The 22638-nt window shown below is 51.3% G+C and overlaps 11 protein-coding genes across 11 annotated transcripts; 5 read left to right on the top strand and 6 right to left on the bottom strand.

The window, feature by feature from the left end:
* Positions 1-30: 30 nt before the first annotated feature.
* On the bottom strand, positions 31-534 carry A1O9_06530 (uncharacterized protein; the record flags this gene model as incomplete). Its single annotated transcript, XM_013405740.1, has 1 exon — positions 31-534. One exon carries the CDS (start codon positions 532-534, stop codon positions 31-33), a length of 504 nt encoding a protein of 167 aa, XP_013261194.1.
* A 618-nt stretch (positions 535-1152) lies between these two features.
* Positions 1153-1897, bottom strand: A1O9_06529 (uncharacterized protein; the record flags this gene model as incomplete). Its single annotated transcript, XM_013405739.1, has 2 exons — positions 1153-1257; positions 1346-1897. 2 exons carry the CDS (start codon positions 1895-1897, stop codon positions 1153-1155), a joined length of 657 nt encoding a protein of 218 aa, XP_013261193.1.
* Positions 1898-3173: 1276 nt separating this feature from the next.
* A1O9_06528 (uncharacterized protein) lies at positions 3174-3464 on the bottom strand (the record flags this gene model as incomplete). Its single annotated transcript, XM_013405738.1, has 1 exon — positions 3174-3464. One exon carries the CDS (start codon positions 3462-3464, stop codon positions 3174-3176), a length of 291 nt encoding a protein of 96 aa, XP_013261192.1.
* A 75-nt stretch (positions 3465-3539) lies between these two features.
* A1O9_06527 (uncharacterized protein) lies at positions 3540-4358 on the bottom strand (the record flags this gene model as incomplete). Its single annotated transcript, XM_013405737.1, has 1 exon — positions 3540-4358. The coding sequence occupies one exon, from the start codon at positions 4356-4358 to the stop codon at positions 3540-3542; it is 819 nt and encodes a 272-aa protein (XP_013261191.1).
* An 852-nt stretch (positions 4359-5210) lies between these two features.
* A1O9_06526 (uncharacterized protein) lies at positions 5211-6545 on the top strand (the record flags this gene model as incomplete). Its single annotated transcript, XM_013405736.1, has 1 exon — positions 5211-6545. The coding sequence occupies one exon, from the start codon at positions 5211-5213 to the stop codon at positions 6543-6545; it is 1335 nt and encodes a 444-aa protein (XP_013261190.1).
* A 1146-nt stretch (positions 6546-7691) lies between these two features.
* Positions 7692-11272, top strand: A1O9_06525 (CAMK/CAMKL/PASK protein kinase; the record flags this gene model as incomplete). Its single annotated transcript, XM_013405735.1, has 5 exons — positions 7692-7828; positions 7878-10810; positions 10860-10961; positions 11024-11041; positions 11121-11272. The coding sequence occupies 5 exons, from the start codon at positions 7692-7694 to the stop codon at positions 11270-11272; spliced, it is 3342 nt and encodes a 1113-aa protein (XP_013261189.1).
* Positions 11273-13591: 2319 nt separating this feature from the next.
* On the bottom strand, positions 13592-14739 carry A1O9_06524 (uncharacterized protein; the record flags this gene model as incomplete). The annotated part of the gene is made up of 3 exons (XM_013405734.1): positions 13592-14074; positions 14152-14334; positions 14365-14739. 3 exons carry the CDS (start codon positions 14737-14739, stop codon positions 13592-13594), a joined length of 1041 nt encoding a protein of 346 aa, XP_013261188.1.
* A 628-nt stretch (positions 14740-15367) lies between these two features.
* Positions 15368-16597, bottom strand: A1O9_06523 (uncharacterized protein; the record flags this gene model as incomplete). Its single annotated transcript, XM_013405733.1, has 3 exons — positions 15368-15977; positions 16050-16190; positions 16254-16597. 3 exons carry the CDS (start codon positions 16595-16597, stop codon positions 15368-15370), a joined length of 1095 nt encoding a protein of 364 aa, XP_013261187.1.
* A 431-nt stretch (positions 16598-17028) lies between these two features.
* Positions 17029-17574, top strand: A1O9_06522 (uncharacterized protein; the record flags this gene model as incomplete). Its single annotated transcript, XM_013405732.1, has 1 exon — positions 17029-17574. One exon carries the CDS (start codon positions 17029-17031, stop codon positions 17572-17574), a length of 546 nt encoding a protein of 181 aa, XP_013261186.1.
* Positions 17575-18344: 770 nt separating this feature from the next.
* A1O9_06521 (uncharacterized protein) lies at positions 18345-19461 on the top strand (the record flags this gene model as incomplete). The annotated part of the gene is made up of 3 exons (XM_013405731.1): positions 18345-18569; positions 18628-19033; positions 19100-19461. The coding sequence occupies 3 exons, from the start codon at positions 18345-18347 to the stop codon at positions 19459-19461; spliced, it is 993 nt and encodes a 330-aa protein (XP_013261185.1).
* Positions 19462-19683: 222 nt separating this feature from the next.
* On the top strand, positions 19684-21937 carry A1O9_06520 (uncharacterized protein; the record flags this gene model as incomplete). Its single annotated transcript, XM_013405730.1, has 5 exons — positions 19684-20501; positions 20555-20808; positions 20872-20969; positions 21021-21420; positions 21477-21937. 5 exons carry the CDS (start codon positions 19684-19686, stop codon positions 21935-21937), a joined length of 2031 nt encoding a protein of 676 aa, XP_013261184.1.
* Positions 21938-22638: the final 701 nt, after the last annotated feature.

Here is a 22638-nt window from a genome sequence, read left to right as displayed (position 1 = left end):
GCTTCCGGAGCAGTGCTGATCTCCTCTCTCTCAGAGCCGAGTCATTTTGTCGGTGGACGATGTTGTATGCGCTTGCCCCGAGCCCAGCGTATCGATCACTGCCATGCTGTTCAAGGTCTGGCAATGCCGATGCACGTTCTCAACAGCTTCTCGGGTTTTTCTAGCCTGAAAAGCCCCCTTTATCCGTTCCCATCCTATTCGATGGCGCTGACATCGAGCCTCCAAATTCCCAAGGAGAGATTCCAGCTCGGTGCGACAGGTTGATACCAAAAGAGAAGTGTCTGTCCCTTGCTCACCGTCTCCAAGGTGTGAAAGCAGGGCTGAATTCCGTCCCTTGAACGCATCTGCAAACTCTTTATTGTCCAGAATGTTCTTTTTCGTTTCTGCTAGGACGGTTTTCAGAACTTCGAGCTCGGCTATGAAGCTTTTGGCTTCGGCTGGAGCGTCTTTCCAATCCAATCCATATTGGACACCAACTTGAACGATCTGGATGGCGACGCCAATCACGCCAATGACTCCAAATGGATCGGCCATGTCGCCTTGCGCTTCTCAAAAGACTGATGGAACTATCTCAGTGACTAGATGAAGAGGGTGGAAGGGAAAGCCTGGAGATGAACAACGCATCATCCCATTTGAGAGCACGAGGTTAGGCTGCGCCGCTGCACAATCAGCCAAGGCAGACTCTTGCAACCCAATGAAATCCAAAGGCTGTTTTTTTGTTCCAGCCACAACCTCACCTCTCTTACATCCCAGTCTATCATCACCAATCAGCGAAAGGTCGCCAATCAGCTTGGTTGAAGCTTTGCTGGGGCGCTTTTAAAACTGTGTTTCATAGCCTCATCAGTACTTTTCAAACATGGTGTGGTCCGAAAAAGCTAGTACTAAAAACTTAGCGACGAAGATGGTTCTCCCAGTCTCCTGATTGCCGTACTGCTACCTAGTTTCGCCTCCTCTGCAACAGCCCACTTTCGTATCGAGTCTGGGGTCTTTACCTTGAATTGGAAGGCCTCGGAGAGCGAATTGAAGGGTTTCGTACGCATCATGATTCCGTACACATCGATCCCAGGTTTGTTATATTAAATCAGAATTCCAATAATTTCGGCAGTCCTCATTCGGAGGTGCGGAATGATAATCCTGCGAGTTCTGGGGAAGTTATGGGATATAACCTTGGAAGTGGCCTAATGGATGAATCGCAGCGAACATATATGCAACTTTTTTCTGGAACCGCCTCAGCCAAGCGTGGTGAGTCCACAATGTCTAAGACGGAAATGTCACCCCAAACATACGAATCACCTCGTACAATCTTACGTGTGCTGTTCCAAAATGTCTCGCTGCAGGAGCTCACCGTCGGCACACCTTTTGGAGGACTGATAAAATTGGATTTTGAATTCGCGTCGATGATCGCATTGATCAGGCTTCTGGGTGCGCAATGACCTAGTGACGAAGCAATGTAGGGAAAGAGCCAGATCTCTTCCCGATCAGTGTTCACGATCATGCGGTTTGGATCTGCCCCGTTGTCCAGAAGCCGCAGAAAAATTTCCACTCCCTTTTTGGATTCATTTCTTGTTCCCACAGGATAACGGATGCCGTATGCCACAAAGACCAATAGAGTGGACAGATTATCGATCGTGCTTGGGTCATTGCGCCTGTCCACCGCGTCAAGAATTCGTTCTGCTTCTTCCCAGCTTCCTAGCATGCAATATAGCCGGAAAAAATCAATTACACCTCCCTCTGATGAGGGGAAGGATTGGCGGTTCAGGTCGCGAGATCCCATACCAGGCATCCAAAATGTTTCGACAGTGAGACGTCCTCTTTTTAGTAAGCCATTGCACACTCGCTGAAAAATTTCGGGATCCAGCACGCAGTCGCAGCCAGGACTCATCAGTAGTGTATCCATTTCGGCTGGGCCCTTCATTGAACCTTCCAAGCTTGGGAAGACACAATGGACCACCAAGCAAGTTTCGAACCACATGTGGTTCCATTCATAATTGGTCATGTGACACGCCGCTGGTATCTCACGTCCAGAGACAGTCTCGAGAATGTATGTTCGGGCTGACCGGTGAATAAAGTTTATGAAGCAAGATCCGTATTGGTCCAGGAATCGCGTTAGAGGCAAACATTTAGAATCGCCAGCAAACCCGCCATGTCTGCTCCCCAGGCTTGACCGATGACGACTCACTTCAAGCAATCCAACTGTACGTACTTTGACCTACGTAATTTTCTGTTCGCAGTCGAAATCGGTGTGGACAGCTGTCAGATCCCATCCAGTTTCAGGGTCCAGGTATCCCTTTCGATGATCATCATCAATGGCAAGACAGCAGAATTCGAGCACAGGAAACAAATCACAGAATGGATCCCTATGAATTGCCAATTAGAAGGAAGGCCAGCCATTTGCACATAGGGTCGATCGTCACAACTATTACGCTGTAGCTTTTGTCCGTAAAGAGCATCGAGCTCGGCAGGGAGTTCTTGAAGACGACGCTCCAATATTTCGATTGTATCACGGTTCCGCAGGCCTCATAACAAACTTCCTATCACCAGCTTTACCCATAGGACAACACCTTTGGCCGAGTATATAACCATTTCTCTGAGTCTCTCGAGGCGCATGACATCCCTACTTTTGACGACTTTCAAGGGTTTCGGATTACTCATAAGATTGTCTCTGATAATAGACTCAATATCGCTTTCGTTCAGATCTTGCATCCTGATCATAGGGTAAGTAGAGAGCGCGTCTACAAAGATTTACTCAAGCCTGCTCGAGATACAGAGCTTTGGCCCAGGAATATGTTTGGTCAAAGTCTCGAGCAAGTCAAGTAAAGCCTCCGCTTCAGGTCCAGCTTCATCCAAGTCATCGAGAAAGATCCATAGTGGCAGACCATTGATTTTCGTCAAGGCAGTTGTAAAGCAAGATTCGAGACGACGTTTGGTCCATGTTTTATTGGCAAATGGCTTTATGGCCTGGAATGTGGAAATTTTCGATCTTTCATCTTGAAGAAGCTGCCATATCAAAGACCTGAAGCAGCCAACAAAGCTGTGTTCGAGCTGCTGACCTGCCTCCCAGAACGAGAGAGGTAGTAACAATGGAAGTGTCGGCGTCTCCCGGCCGGCCCTGGGCATACTACTGACCATGTATTTCATCAATGTGGACTTGCCTGATCCTGGTATTCCTGATATCAATACACTGGCTCTTCATTCTTGAGCCAATCAAGGAACGAATCCCACAGAGGCTGTTCGTCTTGTGGAGGCTCCAGTATCCACTCGAACGTTTTCGGATGAGCGTCATCAATGTTATCGTATCGTGCCTGCATTTCAACGAATTCTAAAGTTGACTGGACGGAATTAACCTTAGTTGGGTTGGAGGTAGGATAGTGCTGGGAAGAGGCCTGGCCGGGTGATGTGCTCACTGTGGCAACCTGAATATGCGCCACCTGCTGAGGAGGAACGACCATCAACAGCTCCTTCATGTATACTGCTGCTACAGCTGCGGCGCACGGCTGCCACTGTTTGTTCTTATGCGAGTCGGCATAACCACAGATCCCTCAGATAACCAGGCAGGGAAAGGAGTCCTTTAGGCCAGCCGCCTCCATCTCTATGCACAGCAAACCAAATGCTTGCCGCCGTTCTTCTCGCAATCTGGCATCCTTGACCACGAGATTCGCGGATCCAATGACACCGTAGTGACACTTTGGACCCTGGTTACGACGATCGGTCATTTCGATAATTCGAGATTGATCGCAACGTGAGCGATTTGGTCCACCAGAGTGTTGATAGTCAGCTCGGTAGAGTCGATCGGCGTCAATTCCTGGATGGGAGTATTCTTCCTTCATCGCAGGATATTGCTGGAGCATAGTGGACAGCAAATGCGGTACTTGGGGACCCTTCATGCGGTGATCCGCCGCCAGGCTTTCCACACTTGCGCAGCGCAGCGCCGGAGGTTTTGCCAACACGCCGATTCGTTCGAACCCGCCACTTGTCGAATATTTCCCCAAGTCGTACTGGACTACACCTCCGAGGCTGGCTACGGGCTTACTGACTACCACATCTCCTAATCGAATGTCCATTCCGTCCTCGTCTCCGCTCGGCAGCCCGCCGCCGATACCAACAAGTAGACCAAACCGAATCGAGGGGCAATCGTTCATTAACTGGACGGCGACCGTTGCCGCCGCGTCGGTCCCGACTTCCGGCAACACCGCAATTACTATATTGTGCCCACCTATTTCCCCTAGGGTATAGGTGTTCTGATAGCGCGGAGTCGGTAGACTCGGGTGGAAGGTGTCCAGCATCGCCTTCATAGGAGCTAGTTCCACCCCCATGGGGCAGATGCAACCCACCGTGTAGTCGGTGTGGGAGAGAGGCATATTCGAGTGAGAGCGCGGCTTGTGGCTGAGTAGGACGGGGGATGATGTTCGGATGCCAGCTGGCAGAGTCAGGCTGAAGCTCGAGGTGTATCGGTGGACCATTGATCCGGTTCACGCAGCGGGCAGCGAAAAATTGCTGCTGTACTTCGAGGGATCATCCCGAATCGTTTGAGCAGCAGCATGCCAGAAAATGATGATAAGGCTGTGAGTACCTGCGGCCAGGCTGGCGCGGCGGGGTGTGTCTTCGGCTCAGCATTGCATGTAGTCGCCTGCCCAATAGCAGATGGACAGCGTACACATGGTGTGAGTCCGGGTTAATTGATGAATCAATCGGGGAAAGGCTTTTTTTCAAGCAGCACAGTTCAAGATGATACTGCGATCCGTTCCGCTGTTCAGTACTTGGTGCTCCGTATAGCAGACAGTTTGTAGGTTCTGCGTAATGCCCTTGCGGCAAAATGCTTGCAAGGTGGGCCGATGATAGAGTCGATTAATTGTTTGTATCATTGTCCACATACCATGATACCATGGAGATGGTAAACGCTATTCCCAGATGGGTCAAAGCCCAGGCCAACTTTCACAACGCCGTGGGGCCAAGTAGTTCCTCATAATTGACGATTCAAGATAATCATAATGTTTCTTTGATTCGCTGATAATTTGTGTTCTTGCTCCTCCTAAGTTTATTATCTAGTACCATAGGTCGCTTGATGTAAGTTTATCACCTACCCTTTAGCCATTATTTTCCTAACCTCAGTCAACAATAGCCCTGCTGCCTGCAATCAAATCAACTGCATGCGGTCCAGCATTAGCCAGAAGTGAACATTGCAGCAGTCGAAATGATCGTTTCATTTAAACATGTCCGCCGATCTGTTTGCCGCCTTTGTCACCAGTGATGGCGAAGGCTATTCCGCCGAACCTAATGTCACAGGTCAATCGCAGAATGTGCTGTCTAAGTCTTGGGATAACGAACTCCATCCGACAACAGGGCTGGACCACGCTCCTGTCGTTCAATCAAAGAAAGCTCTAATTTCGCCGCTATGGCAAAAAGACTCGCGAGGCACTGATGTGCTCTTTGATGCTGACGCAGCAGAGGACGATGATGATTTCGGCGACTTTGAGGACGTCGATGCTGCCGATGCACCCGGTCAGGCTCCGAAGCCTCTTGTGGAAGGTGATCAGTCTAATATTACTCGGCCAATTAATCCTGCCCAAAATACTCCCGATCTCATAACCTTAGAGCCAGGGGATGGGGCCCCAGCCACTGACCCAGGCGCATCTGAGGTTCGCAAACAGCAAGAATCACAAATATCTCTATCGCCTACGTGTGATCTCCCAGAACCACAAGCACCCTGGGATGGTGACTGGGGTGATTTTGAAGAGACATCGCCCGCAGGGAAGCCTCCAGCTCATTCTGGAGAGTCCAGGCTCTCCAATCAGCCTGCGAAGATGGATTCCGAACCTGCCGAGGAAGTTGATGAAGAATGGGAGCCCTTCGAAGATGGCCAACCACAACAGTCACGCTCTGACACGACCAATCAAACTCAAGCCCCAGCTACATCGATGAGGGCGGGACGCAACGCTATACTAGCCTCAAACGAGGCTGCGGAGAGGCCAACCAACGTACCCCCTCCCTCTATGCTTCTTCAGCTCCTGTCTTCTGTGTTTGAGGCAGTACATGGTCTGAACAACAGTGGGGAAGAATCCAAGCAAGTTCTTGGGTCGAGAATCCTTCTCGTATTCCGCGTTGTATCAAGGATCATCGCGGGACGGTCATTACGTTGGAAGCGAGACACGATCTTGGCACAGAGTATGAGGATAGGACAAGCCGGAAGCAGTCGAGGCATGAAGCTGGCGTCCGTCAACCGAGGCGAGAGCGCAAGAGAAGAGAGGGAAGTTGAGGATTTGATCGGTCATTGGTCCAGATATGCTCATGAGTTCAACAGCATCCTTGCTCAAGCACATATGACAGGACATCGATTGAAGCTTTCGTCATCCCTTTCTTTGAAGATAGTCAAGAGTGCCGGGTCTGGGAAACAGTGCGCTCTATGTGGTCTTCAAAGAAACGAGAGAATCAACGGCATTGACACAGACACGGAAGATCTCTTTGGCGAATTTTGGACCGAACATTGGGGACACAAGGACTGCTGCGAGTTCTGGTATCTCTACAAGAAGCTTTTAGGCCAGCGATGACTTCGATTTCGACTTTTAGGGGCCGCCATTAGCAAATCGGTGTATGCTTGACTAAGTAGAGGCTCGAATGTCATAAATCGGCAGTTTGTTGAGAATTCAACGCGTCGTGTTGCTGCTGGTGTTTTGTTTGGCCGACAGACAGATGGAATGGTTGTTTTTGCGGGCTCGGAGAAATTCGGCGTCCGAGTGCTCCATCGTGCCACCCGGGCTTGGGGACGCCTGGCAGCGCCTAGAGGGTGTGACCACTAGCTAAGACCGCCACCGGGTCATCAGGTCCTAAACATAACGGCTAAGACTGCCTAAGTACCCCTGGACCATTAAGTAGTCGGTTAGCAGGCCCCCAGGCTTCCCAGGGTGCCCTGCTCGCTGGCCACTCCCAGGCAAAGACAGTCGCTCCGCGTCACCTTGTTTTGACGGCTCTTTGGTGGTCGTACCCAGCCTTTGAAGCTGTACGAGTACTCACTCGTACATGTGATTTTGGAGGGGAAGAGGAACGAGGGGATCCCCTTCGCCTGCACCCACCGTCACCATCACCACCACCAAAACCACGACCCTGATCTCCCACCAACCCGCAGAGCCACCCACGAGTCCCATCCACCTATCCGCTAAGCGAATGCTCGATCGACATGCATTTTTACTGACTTTGGTCGCCTATGATTTCTGCGCCCTCAGGCCGGGTCCATTTTTCCTCACTGTCGACCTCTCCTAGTATCGTTCACGTTGCTCACACTCTGAGCTCTTCACGATCACGACCAGAGTTGACTCGTTCCACCCCCCTCGACACCGAACTTTATCCCCTGCAGACAGGCTTCGATAACCTTTCTCAACGGCCGTCCCTAACCGATCAGCTGGACCATGTCTTTTTCTTGGATATCATCCTAACAATTGCACTGGGACCCGCGGGTCATCCGGCCACTGGTACCTGGCAACTGGCATCTGAAGCTGGCACGGGCTGCCGTTCAGAATGACACTAGATGCAGGAAATGACTATGGTATGTCACATGTCAACGTGAGCCGCGAGCCCCATCCAAGGCTGCGTTTCTCATGTCCAAGCTCTCTGAGAATGGCAGGAATGCTCACCATGCTCCAGGAGACACCACCCCACCATTATCCCTATCCCCTCTCCTCACCATCCCGGCAGGAACAATGTCCGGAGATCAACAGCTTCGTCTGCCCAAGAACAAAAGTACTGGCAACTTGCTGTCGCCCAAGACTGAGCTGGGCCAGAGAGCGCGCTTCTCGTTCGACGCTGGTTCAACGCAAGAAATCACAAATCTGAAGAGGTAGGTCTTATACAACTGTCTATGTTCACAAATGCTTAACAGAGACAAGGGTATCTCGCGCCGAACATGAACATGGCTTGGGAAGATCAGGTCTCCGCCGCATACGACGCCCAGGCCCCTCCTTGGTTCGTACTCCTACTCTGGTGCTGGAAGAGAGTGAATGGGCTCCACCAACACTGCATCATGCAAAGACTGCTCCCATATCCGGCTCTTCTTCAAGGTCCGTCTCTGTCGGCTACATGACAAGCGGCCCTGCCTCTCCTGTCTTGGAGGATTTGCACCGATTCCCTTCGGAATCGCTTCATTCGTTTTCCTTTGCCAGGCAATCCGAGGAGCTCTTGCACAGCAGGCAAAATATTCTCAAGAAATCCGTGGATTTTGTGCGTGATCGTGCATCCTGGGCAGCCAACCCCGCCCTTGCCGATGCCCAGGCACGACTGAGTGGAAACTTGGAACTTCAAGGCATGATGGACCTGCTCAAAAAGGCCAATATCATTTCCATCGATACGGCTGCCGCTAGAAACAATATAATAGCAGCAGGACCGGTAACGGGACCCGCTCATCACGATGGTCGTAACATCTTTGAAACCAGCTTCAGCAAGCAACTTGAGCAGGCACAACAAGCCCAGGCAGATGACCATCTGGATCATGCGGATGCAACGCGAAAATACTCTCTAGAAGACGACGACCCGCTCCCTGGACTCGGTCTTGAGATTCAACCTCCACCGACGAGGGCCAGTTCCATCACTGGTCCGAAACGGGTGGGACTCAGGAGAACTTATACAGATTTGAATTCGGTATCCCTGCAACAGAAACTGATAGATGCACTTGCACAGCCTTATTCTGCTGACGATCATTCCGCTCCGCAGAATTCTCTTGGAGCAGCCATGCATGGCGCTAGCACCCCAGGAGGAAGCTCATCTGTCCACAGCCACAGCAGTAAATGGTCTCCGACCCACCAGGCTGTCTTTCGTACTGACGCTGATGCTCCCTGGACCATACTGGCTGCAAATGACTTGGCATGTCTGACATTTGGTGTCACTCGTGCGGAGGTTCGGTCTCTCAGTATTCTTGGAATCATTCAAGAAGAAAGAAGACATTGGTTAGAGTCCAGACTCGCACGTCCAGAACTCGTCGCGAAGGAGAAGGTCAACTCTCCAAGCAAGAGCAGTGCCAGCAGTGGCGGCCTGTCGTTGGTTGGATCCAGAAGTGGTATTACTGCTCGACTGCTTAGTAAAGCTCCATCTCGAGCTAACAAATCTTCAGAAAGAGCAAAGACAGACGACGGCAGCGGAGGTTACAATCGCTCCACCGCCAAAAATCACCCACCGACGAGATCGAGAGGTGTTCTTCTCTGTGGAGACATTGTCCCCATTCAAAGAAGAGATGGGACCAAAGGTGCCGCCAGTTTCTGGGTCATGGAGAAGCGTGGTGGATTGATATGGGTGGTTGAAGAAATCCTTGAGGACGTGGCATACCTGGACTTCGATTCCGAGGGCCATGTGACAAGCGCTCATGGAGGTGATGTAGCGATATGGGGTCAATCCGTTGCACCTGGTACCCCTTTACGATCACTCTTCCCTCGATTTCCGCTCGACGAACTCGACACATACAACAAGCATCATCTAGGATATTTTGCTGCTCGGACCTGTGAATATGTTAACGTTCCCACCGCTATTGAGAAATCCCCAACCCAAAATGAACTTCGGATATCCAGTTTGCCTCATATTGCGGGAGTGATGGTCCTAGATCCGGATACTTTCAAAATCAGCAGTTCAAACACTATTTTTTCTGCAGCCCTCTTTGGCTACGAACGACCCGAGGGTCTATCGATCAACGACTTGATACCCAATTTTGAGGATTTGTTGGCAGTTTTGACGGAAGAGGAGGATATCGAATTGGTCGATGGAATCGTTGTTCCCGAACACAGCTTTCGACGCGCTCGTGCTCTCTTAGCCCTGCGAGAAGGAAAAGAGAGTCCTGCTAGCATTTTCCTTCGGCCATGTGGTTTACCTGCAACGCATCGGGATGGTTCGGACATTATGGTTGACGTGCAGATGAGGGTAGTTCGCAGTGAAACAGTGTTTCCCATGTCGGACGAAGCAATCATCGAAGAAAAGGATGAATCTATCGGCGACAGAAGCGTTGCGGTTGCTGAGCTTGTCTATGCGCTGTGGGTTATTTATTCACGGAACATCCACTCAAGTGGGATGACTGCTGCTGAGACTGAGTCCGTATCTTCACTTCGACCTATGTCACCGCCTAGCCAACCTGAACCGCCTCCGTCTATACCATCACCTCCAGTGACTTCGATTGGACACCTAGAGAACCCCGGAATAGGCTCGGACTTGTCTGAGCAAGCGGATGAAACAGGATCGGCCGTCATGGAGGAACCTTTGGATCATCCACCCCCGCACACCGCGTACGTGCCACACGAGAAGAAGACGATTGACGACTTTACAATTCTCGAAGAAATGGGCTCCGGGGCCTATGGACAAGTGAAGCTTGTACGGTACATGAAAGGCCAGTCTAGGAGAATGGTGCTGAAATACGTGACCAAAAAGCGCATCCTGGTAGACACCTGGACCCGAGATCGAAAGTTGGGGACTGTGCCACTGGAGATCCACGTTCTCGACTATCTCCGACGTGATGGACTAAGACATCCCAATATTGTGGAGATGGTCGACTTCTTCGAGGATGATATCAACTACTACATTGAGATGCTTCCTCATGGGGTTCCCGGAATGGACCTGTTCGACTACATTGAGTTGAGGACGAACATGACCGAGGCCGAAAGCCAGAATATCTTCCGACAAGTGGTTGACGCAATCCATCACCTTCACACCAAGGCCTTGGTCGTCCATCGAGACATCAAGGACGAGAATGTGGTTTTGGACGGAGAGGGACGGATCAAATTGATCGATTTTGGCAGTGCTGCCTACATCAAGAATGGACCGTTTGATGTTTTTGTTGGAACAATAGGTGAGAGTCGCCATCTGGGCAGTTTCGTGCCTGGCGCTGACCAAGCCAGATTATGCTGCCCCGGAAGTCCTGCAAGGTAAACCTTATGGTGGTAAGGCTCAGGACGTCTGGGCTCTCGGTATCCTGCTGTACACGATCGCGTACAAAGAAAGTGAGCTCCCCTTATGCAAGCAGTTTTCAGTCATGATCATGTTGCTAACAAAGTCTGGACAGATCCCTTTTACAATTTAGGTATGCACTTGCCTCGTTCTGACCTCCCGACCCACGCGGCTTAAGCGTAGATGCGTGTACTAACACCAGTGATTCAAAGATGAAATCCTCGACCATCCACTCCGAGTACCATTCCTACCCTTCTCCGAAGAATGTTTGGACCTCATCCGAAAGATGTTAGACCGAGACGTTGATAAACGCATCACAATAGAAGAGGTTCTGGCTGATGCTTGGTTATCCGAAGAGAGTTGAGAGACGTCCGTGGGTACTTCGAGCTCGTTCCCCGAACTGGCGGCCCCAGCGATCTACCCAATTCTCCGTGATCAGACGCAATCGGACGGCGTCATATGAAGCCCACGAATGCGACAGACACACAATACAAATGAATGATGAAACAACCCCACATAACGAGCGCGCGATGCAAATCGCCACGATGGAAACCAGACGAGCTCCAGTATTAGACAAGGACGAAAGACAAGAGGGGGAGGGCATATTTTGGGAATCTATGAAGTGGTTGTTAAGAACGAGATATCTGCATGAGTGATGGAGGCATGGATGCATAGATCCTTCTTGGTGAGTCTGAACTCGATCCGAGCAGGTGTGCACAGGCACGAGTCGGTTGCATGGTCAAGGTGCGATGACCGCTCTGACATTGCTGTTCCGGCCTTGCGGCGTGTATGGATCATGATTGTTGAATGACATGTTGGCATGTGCGACCACACCAAGACGATGGGCAACACGATGCCGATAGACAGGGGCAGGGTGTTATCTGTCATTGAGCAGCACCCCCGTACGGGGTACTAGTACGACACTTGGGACCTGCAGGTTGGTTTACTCAGGTGTAGGGCAGGGGTCTGGCTAGGGTTACAGTGGGGAGCCTGCGACGACGGCCAGCGAAACGGGGTTTGTTGGTTATGCCCAGACCTCTATCATGCGCTATGCTGGGGGTGCTAGCACGGGAGAGACGAACAGGACAGAAGTGCCTTGTTCGCAAAACATGGCTCTATCCGACGATCAGCCAGCCAAAGCGTTCACCGGTGTTTGTATCTCGTCGGCTCGAACGTGGGACTCAGCTTCTACCTCCTTACCTACCTCGCTAGCTAGCCTGCAAGGTTGATCGACCGCTCTGGTCCCGGTTGTAGATATTCACGGGCATTGTTTTAAAAAGAAACAAAAATTCCATTCATCCATCTGTTCTCAGGCTGATGGCGACTTGCGCAAGCTCCCGGCCGGACCCACGTATGTACTCAAAGTATACGGTGTATACCAAGCACCTGCTCGCTTCAACCTTGATGAAGTGTTACCTGCACTGCCCGCAGCTAAGGATTTAGCAAGCGGGCAGCTCGATCGTCCGGCAGGATGTCTATCTCTGCTTGTGGGATGGAGAACTGCAGTGGGCCCTCGTCTCGTCTCGTCTACTCGTGCCTTTCACGCCTTGAGCCCTTGACCAAAACTCTTGCATATCACTATCACCGACATGTCTAACTGAATCTACGCCGTCTGTGAAGCGGCACTTCGTCATCGGGCCCAGCTTCTCGTCAGGGCCTGATCTGGCTTCCTATTCGACGGCCTACGATCTCACATGCATTTTGGTACAAAGTGCATAATGATGGCGATGTGCCCGGTATGCGGGTTGTTTGCTTACTGTCCCGTCCCTCTCCGGCTGTGCATCGCCGCCTAGGCCTAGCAGACCCAGTATCCCAACACTCTCGGGTTGTGCCGTGAAGTTCGGGGGAGGCGTCAAGAGTGTAGTACGGATCCGTTCCTTACGAGGTAGTGCTGTCGTCAGTAGGTGTGGACCGGCAACCCTTTATTTTGCCAACCAAACCTTTTTATTTTGCGAGCACTTGGCACTCCATTAAGCGGTACCTTTCCACATCCAGAGTAGATTTTGTTAGTGTTGCGCCACTGAATTTAGCGCCACTCTATGCCAAGGTACCTTGCTACCAAGTGGTAAACAATACTGTATGATGTTTATACTAATACTCATCACATTCTTTTTGCCCAATGTCTTAACCCTCCCCCCAATGAGGATATGTTCTAGTCGAGCCATCCCTACAGTAGGTTTTATGTAGCGGCGCTCAGTATATCAGGCGGTTCCATCTATATTACCAGTAATTTAGGTGAGCGTAACGTGGCCCTAATCCACGAGATAACTACTCTAAACTCGAGTGAACAGACTATCATCCTTCGTCCAAGTGGTATCGGTAAGACTGGACGAATGAGAAGGTTGGCATTTAGGGTACCTCGGGTAGTGGCTCGCAGAGAAAGGATGTCAAGCAGAGGACGTGCCAAGGGGATTGAGATTGAAAGTCTTTTCTGCGGACAGTGTTAGCCCGGCCGATTGCATCAAGCTCATCCTCATGAGCCCGCCGTGCCACCCAAAGCGCCACATAGCAATTGCCGAACGCGAAGAGGGCAATTCTTCTGCCGCCAGCTCAACAAGGCCCCAGAGTCCAGACTTCGAGCCTTTCAGATACAGGCAGCCTCGCGGCATCGCGTCTGCGACGGCGGACTCGCGCCTGCTCCATCCAGTGTCGGCTTGCTCGATCGGTCAAATTCTGGCGGTCGTCATGAAGCTCCAGCAAACTTCTCGTTTCTGAACACTTCCAATTCTTCAACAACCTGTGCATATACTTCAAATGTACCTCGCTCACCAGCCGCCTCCCGTGCTTGGTACGACCGCGCAAAAGGTATCCTCGGGGGGGCCTGACCATCCTTCCGAGGGGCGCTGGTGAAAACTTTGACGTACTCATCGATCCGGCTCTTGTATGTTTCCACCGATCCAAATAGTTTGGGATTGAAGAGCATAATGACGAAGCCGAATCCGTCCGCCGGGCTGGGCAGTGCGGGCGCACCAGCGGCAACTCCCAAGAGCTGGACTACTATCGACAATCCTAGACCGACTGGCCCATCGCGGACGGAGAAGATGCCTTCCATGGCTTTGTCTGGATCTATGGTCGGGTTTCCAGCCTTATCGTACGCAATGCCTGGTCGGAGCTTCTCGCGTACCCGTTGGCACATCCGAATCTCACCGTATGTGGATGATGAAGTCTGTCACAGGCAACACGTCAGTTCTCGTTCATGGATACTGGTGGCTGCTTCTGACGCCCATCAAGGGAAAGGTTTACCCCGATATCGTAGATGATTGGAATGTCCGAAGAGGGAAGCGCAATACAGAACGGATTCGTTCCGAGCAGAGCTTGGGTCGTTCCAGCTGGCGAAGCACAGGCATTGGTGCTAGATGAGATGACAGCCACCAGGTCATTTGCGGTTGCCATCTCCGCCCAGTATGATAGCATGCCTGTGAAGATCTGCAAAGGCAGATTAGCACATAGACCCACCATCCGAGTTGAATGGAGACTTGCCGTATTTTTGGCCGCTACCACGGCGACACCATTTTCCCTCGCAATATCGATAGCCAATTGTGTCGCCTCATACGCAACAACATAACCAAGACCATTGTGTCCGTCCAAAGACGCCGATGAAGCCGTCCGGCTCTCTACCGTGGTCTTGCCGACCTTAATGATGCCAGCCTTGATAAACTCCAAGACCGACAATGCTCGAGACAATCCGGCGACGCCATATCCGCGCAGTTCGGCGTCGATGAGATGGGCTGATATCCTCACGGCATCCTCGCATTTGTATCCAGCGTTCGTGAAGACTTCTTCGAGCAGCTCCTTGGCGTCCTCGACCTTCAATTCAATTGTGGGCGCCATGCTAGGTGATCACTTGGTCATTTGTTGGAAATGGAAATGATGCTAGTCTTGGTGACAGGGATAGCTGCCACTAGCTCGTTATCCGTACAATACCTGCTTCACCTCTAACAGCGAGAACAAGCAATATTATATGCTTACACGATTATTGCATCAGCTGGGTCGACACCGAGCGGGTGGATGGGCGCTGATGTCTGGCACTGGTAACCCGGCAGGTTGCGCACGATCAGCGACAAGGTCACTACCCAAAGGTCGTCCATGCCGACCCCGAATTCGGCGATTTCTGGGGCTGGAAACAAGAGTTCGTGACGTAAGATTTGCCCCAAGGAAACCCAATGTCAGCTCCAATTAACACTGTATTGGACGTTCGTACGGGAAAACAAAGGATGAGTGCAGATGGCCGCCAGAGTACCGATATCCAAGGTCGGTTTTGCAGGCTCTGACCACCATTTACGTTCAGTTGAATTCGAGGAGGAGAGCGTTTGCCAGACATCACAACATCATGTCATTGGCTCGTAGTATGCGTGCGATTTGTGAAGCTGATACGTACAAAGCTTAATAATGTACAAAGCGGTACAGCAAGCTGGACTCGAATGATGAAGGTGTTGAGTAGCATGCGGCACAATATCTTTCAAGCGCAACAACCAACACTACCTGATGCCTCAAGCGCTTGGCTAATATCCCCCACAAATGACCAATGCAATGATCTGCCCAGCCCCCGTTCTTGCCAATCATTAAGCGACTCTGGGAAGAATGGCATATTTTTCGCCCATCGCACAGACGAGTCGTGCGCAATCAGGACAAGGACATTTTCAGCTGCATCAGCCTCTTGCAGCATATCGATCGTGGCGTGGAAATCGTCATCATTGTGGATTAACGTCGAAATGTAGAGCGCCTCCCTCGGTTTGCGGCCTCGCTTTACGTTGGTTTCGTCGAACCACTTCGTGCAACTCATGCCTTTCTCTTCGGACCCGGTGATGGGATGCGGAAGAATTTCTGGCGGTAACGGTGCGTATCGCGACGGGCGAAACTCAGCCCCATGGTGTGCGGTATCACCACCCAACAGCACAAATGTTGGAGGGTGGAGAGTCGTCCTGACGAGAGCACATATATGCCCGACCTCGTGGCCAGGCGTGTCGAGGAGATAGAGAGAGCCGTCCTCGAAGAAGTCGACGGCTGGAAAGCGACCAATCCTACAATTAGCGTTGTTCTTGAAATCGATTTCGCGAACGGGTCGCCCCCTGTATACACAAAACGATTAGATCACGGTTACTTGACGATGGATGTCATCATCTGATAGAAATGGCACCTACTCAATATCGCGAGGGTTGATGCCGCCAAGTCCTGAATTACCGCTGCCCTTGATGAAGTGGTCCGTTGAGCCAGGGCCAAGAATGAGCTCTGTTGAAGCAGGGAGGGTCTTCATGTCGCCCTTATGATCCCAATGGCAATGGCTGACGAGTCGTGCTCGTTAGCACATCGGCATCTTTGAATCAACCTCTATTGGAAATGCTCACCTCCACATGACACCGGAGATACTCTCTGGTGGGATACCATTCGCAGCCAACACGCTGGCAGGGTCTTTGGCCTCAATCTGGTAGCTGACGTTTTTCAGCCGCTTGGCGATCTCCTGGCCAAGTGTGTCGAGATCTGCCGGAACGCCAAGGTCGAAAAGATATTTCTTGCCAGATGGGTGTTCTAGCAAGAAGGAAAGCGCCGGTGATGGGCGGAAGGTGTTGATGCCGTCGATATGAGGAGTGAACAGATTCTTGCAGGATACTCCTGCTATAGAAGCGACGTCGATGACTTTGACGGAGACCGCGATATCCCCGTGGGGAACTGCCAATCCTGTGGAATCCATCTGACTTCGTTTCAGGGTATTCAAGAGCGGTGTTGCTGATTTCGCGAGCTATGCGTACTGGGCGTGCGGTATCCACCTGCCTGGAGGTTGGGCTTCTGTCCTGATGGACGATAGCCTTCCTGACCGATATACATGGTGAAGTCAGGCGATGTGTCTCCATTACGCCGAATTCGGGAAGCCCCAACTTGAAGCCGACGGTTGAAGTGGGGCTCAGAGCCGAAATGCCGACAGACCCCAAATGCTTTCGTAGCATCAGGAGAAGGTTGATCAGCAATCACAGGCGGACCCGATATAGGCCAAAACGGATTGAGCATACATAGAGCCAGTTTCGGCACTTCGCTTCGAGGCTCGCAAGAAAGGTCAAAACAGAAGCTTCAGTCGCATGCTTCATACTTACTCCCTACCAGCTAGATCCGCTTTACGTTGACAGTATGGCGGCGAAAGTCCCCTTCAGCGAGTATCGAGACCGTCTAGCAGGTTGCTGGGAGCTCTATTCGTATAAAGTATACAAAGATGGACAAGTCAGCGGAGAACCTCACGGAGATGACCCGAGGGGCATTGCCCAGATTAGCCGCGACGGATACTCTTCATCTCATTTGGCAGATCCGGCGCGCGTCAAAGTCCTTCAGAAAGATCGCGCGTGGTCTGCACATACCGACGCAGACGTTGCACATTACGCCAGAGGCATCAGTATGTACTGCGGCCAGATTCAGCTTTTCGAGGACGAAGAAGGTCTCTTCTGGAAAACGACAGTTGATATCGCCAGCGATCCGTCAAGGATTGGTGGCGAACAGATTCGTAGGGTTATTCTGAGCGAGGAGGACGGAGAAGAGGTCATGATACTGCGGCCACTGAACGCGGAAGCCAATGTTGTACGTGTCATCCCTGAATGCACCCCTCTTCAATTTGCGTGCGCGCTGACATCCATCGTAGGGAAGCACATCGTCAGTCCTCAAATGGCGCAGATTCCCTCATAGAAACAGATCGTGATAGATGGGCATGAGTCATTGTCTTTTTAGCAGCAGCTACCGCAGGCTCTTGATGAGTTCTCACGGCTCTACGAATGTTCCCCGGCGTTTGCTGTTTAGAGTTGTGAGAATGTTGACTGGAATGCACCGATCGATTTTTTCCGACGCATATCTGAGCCGCAAAAGTAGTGACTGGTCTCCTAGCAGATGCTCTCGCACCCAGTGGGCCCACGCGAGTTGTGCGCTGCCGCCCAGTCGCCAATTTCGTTTATAGCAGAGCATATCGCAACTTAAAACGGACCTACGTGCAATATAGTCTATTTCTCCTGAACTGTCCTGATCTCATCCCTCAGTTCTGCCAACACTCGACGGTTGTCACTACCTGACGGATGATATGTTTTGATCATCTGCAAACCGTTCTGCGTGCACCAATGTCCTTGGCCCCGGCTAGTGTTGGGTAGATTCCAGCTGAGCGCGAACAAGTAGGCGGCCTGACAATTGTTCCCCGGAAGGCAGATTGTGCTTACCAGCATAGTAGGACTTTGGTGTATGGAACTCAAGGCCATCCCTTACCCCGCGACCAGCAAATGAAATCCGAAGATACCGGAAGGGACTGTCCCTGCCGAACCTTGCATGACCGAGATTCCGTGCCGTTGCAAGAGGACTCACCGAGTTCGGAGCTGCTTGATTCGTGAGTGCCACATATCTTGTCTCCGTAGGCCGGGTGTTGCTCATCGGTCATGATGCCTCCCAGGGTCAACGAGAACTTGCTCTCAAACATGTCTCCAATAGGTGATAGGTTGCCCGCAGCCACGTATGGCTTTATTGGCATTGGCAATATGGGCTGTCCCATGGCATGGAATCTCCGCAAGAAGATCCCCCAAGAATCGAAGCTTATCATTTGCGACATCGTTGCAGAGAACGTTCAAAGATGCTTGGCAAAGTGTGAAGGACTTGGCCCCGTGGAAGTTGCTGCGAATCCGAAAGAGATTACGGAGAGTTGCGTACGTTTCTCTTACATCAAGGACCTTTTCAAGCAGAGTTGATAACTCATCATTGCAGGACATTGTCATCTCGTCACTCCCGCCCAAGCAGCCAATTGAGATTGTCTTTCGACATCCAGAGACTGGGATCCTCGCGGCGAAGCCGGGGGCTGTGCCAAAGTTGTTCATCGAGACTTCCTCAATTGATGTGCCAAGCCAGTTGTCATTTGCCAAAGCGATAGAGAAAGCCAAACTTGGCGAACTGGTTGATTGTCCAGTCTCGGGCGGCATATTCGGTGCGGAAGACGCCACACTAAGCAGTGTTATGGGAGGTTCAGAAGAGAATTTCCGACGTGTGAAGCCAATCATGTCTACCATGGCGAATCCAGAACACCTCTTTCACGCCGGGGCAGTAGGCTCTGGACTTGCGTGTAAAATCATTAACAACTACGTTGCAACAGTCAGCTATGTGGCACTATGCGAAGGTATGATTTACTCGCCCCGAAGTTGTTTTCCATTCGTCAGAAACCTGTGCTGATTTCTGTGAGCAGGGATGAATGCTGGGGTTCGATACGGGCTGGACCCAAAGGTTTTGGGAGACTTGATAAATGCAAGTAGTGGTATGTCATGGAACTCGAAGTATATGAACCCGGTAAAGGGTGTGTGCCCTGGCTCATCTGCCGAGAAAGACTTTGAGGGAGGCGCAAGCTTTACTCTAGCTGCAGAAAGCACTGAGATGGCTGCGAATTTGATGAACATAGTGGGCGCCCGATCACTTTGTACCCCAATGCTGAGGGACATCTGGAGACGAGCCGTGACGAATTCTCATACCAAGGGGAGGGAGTATCGCAGCATCTACTGGCTATTCTCCAAGGATGACGGCGAGGGTCTCGGTAACGTCTTTGTCGAATGATTTAACGTATAGATTTGATCAGCCAGCCACCGTGGCCTGCTACTACGTAGAGCCTTACTTGTAATAAATTGGAGATCTCGTGACAGTATCCCTCCAACAGGTAGATTGTAGTCTCTCATGTTTCCATCAATCCCGTAGCATTGAAGGCCGTGGTGATGTTTGCAAGAGGCAGACAGAAAGGCACTGTACCGAGTTCGGGATGCAGACCTCAACGGTCAAACCATGTCCGACCTGCTGGTTTGCCGTTCCGGACTCAGAGACCTGCTGTGCAAGGAGGCCAATCTGCGCCACACCTGGACCAACCTAGTCGAAGGAGGAAATCTGCATAATGGGGTCATGATTGCAATCAAGAGTGTTGATCGGAGGCGTTCAGATGGAGTACTTAAAGCAAAGAATCCTCATCTCAATAAAGCAAGCCATAACTGTGCGATCAAGTTCCCACAAGTACTTACCATGGGCAGAGAAGAAAGCCCCCCCGTGCAGCCTCCATCGCTTTCGTTCTCTGTCATCCCAACTGACCATAAGTTCGACCATGTTGATGTGCCTCATGAAAACGAATGGTACCGCAATTTCAATCCACAGTATGAAGTCCTCGAGCAGCCTTTGCATACGCGGAAGCCACTACATATCATCGTCGTTGGAGCCGGGGCTTCTGGCCTCAACATCGCTTTCAAAGCTGCCAAACAACTGGTCAACGTCACATTCTCCGTGTACGAGAAGAACGAAGACGTAGGTGGCACGTGGCTGGAGAATAGATATCCTGGCTGCCAATGCGATATTCCATCGCATGCATATCAATGGTCATTTGCTCGGTCGAGCGAGTGGGCTTCGTATTACGCTGGCAGTGAAGAGATCTGGGGTTACCTGAAGAAGTGGGCAACTGAGACTGGGCTTTGCGAAAAGGTCAAGTTAGGTCATCGCGTGACCAGCGCGGCATGGAACGAACAGAAAGGCATATGGTTGGTCGAAGGTGTCGACGGAAAGGGCGTGCGTTTTGAAGAGGAAGGTGCAATCCTTGCTAGTTGCCACGGTGTCCTGAAGTAAGTCGTCGCCATAATATGGCCATGGAACAGGTACTGACAATGTCGGGCAGTACTTGGAAGTATCCAAACATACCCGGGATTGACACTTTCCGAGGTAAACTGATGCACAGCGCAAAATGGGATGGCAACTACGATCTTACTGGCAAGACTGTCGCTGTTGTAGGGGGTGGCTCCTCGGCCGTGCAAATCATTCCAGCCATACAGCCGAAGGTCAAAAAGCTCCTGCCATTCCTTCGATCACCAGTGTGGATAACATCAGGCTTTGGTGCGAAGTATGCGGCACCTGGAGGTGGTAATTTCCGCTGTAAGTATACATTTACATCCTCCACTGCCGCCACAAGCGATGATAACTAATGAAGCGGCTCAGATTCACAAGGCGAGAAAGACACATTTGCAACAGATGGCGAACACCTAGATCAATACTGTCGTGATGTGGAGGGTGAGCTGAACAAACGTTTTGCCCTGGTAGGTTGACTCAATAATGGTCTCGATGCCGCTGGAGCTGACGCAACCTAGATGCACTTGCACAGTACTGATCAACAACAATCGAGGCAATGGGTTGCTGAGTCTATGCGGAAGCAGCTGGTAACGAGGCCAGATCTGGCAGACCACATGGTGCCACATTTTGCACTAGGTTGTCGTCGCATGACGCCAGGATCTGATTACCTGAGCTCTTTATGTCGAGAGAATGTCCAGGTCGTAAAGGACTCCGTTGTCCGCGTCACAGAGGATGGTGTTGTCGACGGTAGCAGTACGGAATACAAGGTCGATGTTCTAATATTTGCCACGGGCTTCGACAATTCGAAGCCTCCTTACGAAATCATCGGCCGTGACGACAGAAGACTTGCCAAAGAATGGTCGGAAAGCCCACACGGGTACCTGAGTATCATGGCCGAAGGGTTTCCGAATATGTTCTGTAGGTCCAGAGAGATTAGTTCTCGATGATGAACAGGCGCTAACATGCGTTGAAAGACTTCATAGGACCCAACGGGCCGGCATCGCACGGCTCTCTTTTGCCTATTATCGAATGGCACACACGGTGGATGTTCCAGGTCATCGCACATATGCAACGGACATCCATCAAGTCGCTTGCGCCATCGTCCAGAGCGACTGAAGATTTATACATCCACACGCATCAGCTGTTGAAACGCACTGCCTGGTCCTCAGCGTGTAGTAGCTGGTTCAAGGGAGGGAAACTGCATGGACCTGTGACAGCTATATGGCCTGGAAGTCGTCTGCACTACTTTGAAATGCTGAAGGAACCAAGATTCGAAGATTTTGACATCCAGTATGAGGGCAACAATCGATATGCCTACCTTGGCAACGGCTTCACTGAGACCGAACTGGATCCTGAGGGAAACGCTGTCTGGTATTTCGACATCTTAGGAAAGGAGCTGGGTCTGGGACAGCAGGCCTTTGCGGCTGTATCCTGATGGAAATCAGTTCAGAGGTGGAGAAGCTTACGTCTAAAGCAAAACTCGAGCGAGGGGACTAGTTGTTGTAGCCTCGGCATTCTAACTTAGGAGCGGTGTTACTGTATATAATAGTTTAGGTCGTTCATTAATCTTCAGCGGAACTGTCAGTGTGCGGGGATGCCCAGCCTTCTTCACACAATGCCTCCTTTCTTCCCTTTCCTACTAGATACATAACGTTGGTGATTCTAACAAAGTCCGGAGTACCATACCTCTCAGAAGACTGGGACTTCGACCACCTTGTCACAGAGCCACTACAAGAACAAGATCGCAGGGTTGTTCTTGGAAAGAACCCAACGAGATCCCATCCCCGTGCAGCGAGACCGAAGGCGGTGATGTCGTGGAGAGCATAGTTTCATCCGCTGCAGATACCTTGTGAGCATGGCCGAAGATCAACAAACGAACCCTCCAAGCAGTCGCAACAGTGCTTGCTCCACATGCCGACTGCATAAGGTACGGTGTGATGATAATGCTGCCTCTGCCGGACTGCTCACTCTTTTGCGCAATAGGTTCGCTGCGACGCTGCGGACAGGCGCCCGGGACCGTGCTCAAGGTGTGAGTAGCATGGCAAACCAATTTTAGGTTGTCTTCGCGATGGAGCGAACTAACGTACCATGCTTAGGCTATGCAAAGGGGTTGCAGTGCAAATTACTGCCAGGCTC

Source organism: Exophiala aquamarina (genome assembly GCF_000709125.1).
Source record: "Exophiala aquamarina CBS 119918 chromosome Unknown aczIA-supercont1.4, whole genome shotgun sequence".
Taxonomy (NCBI): domain Eukaryota; kingdom Fungi; phylum Ascomycota; class Eurotiomycetes; order Chaetothyriales; family Herpotrichiellaceae; genus Exophiala; species Exophiala aquamarina.
Note: the sequence above shows the minus strand (reverse complement) of the source record. Positions and strands in the feature narration are given on the sequence as shown.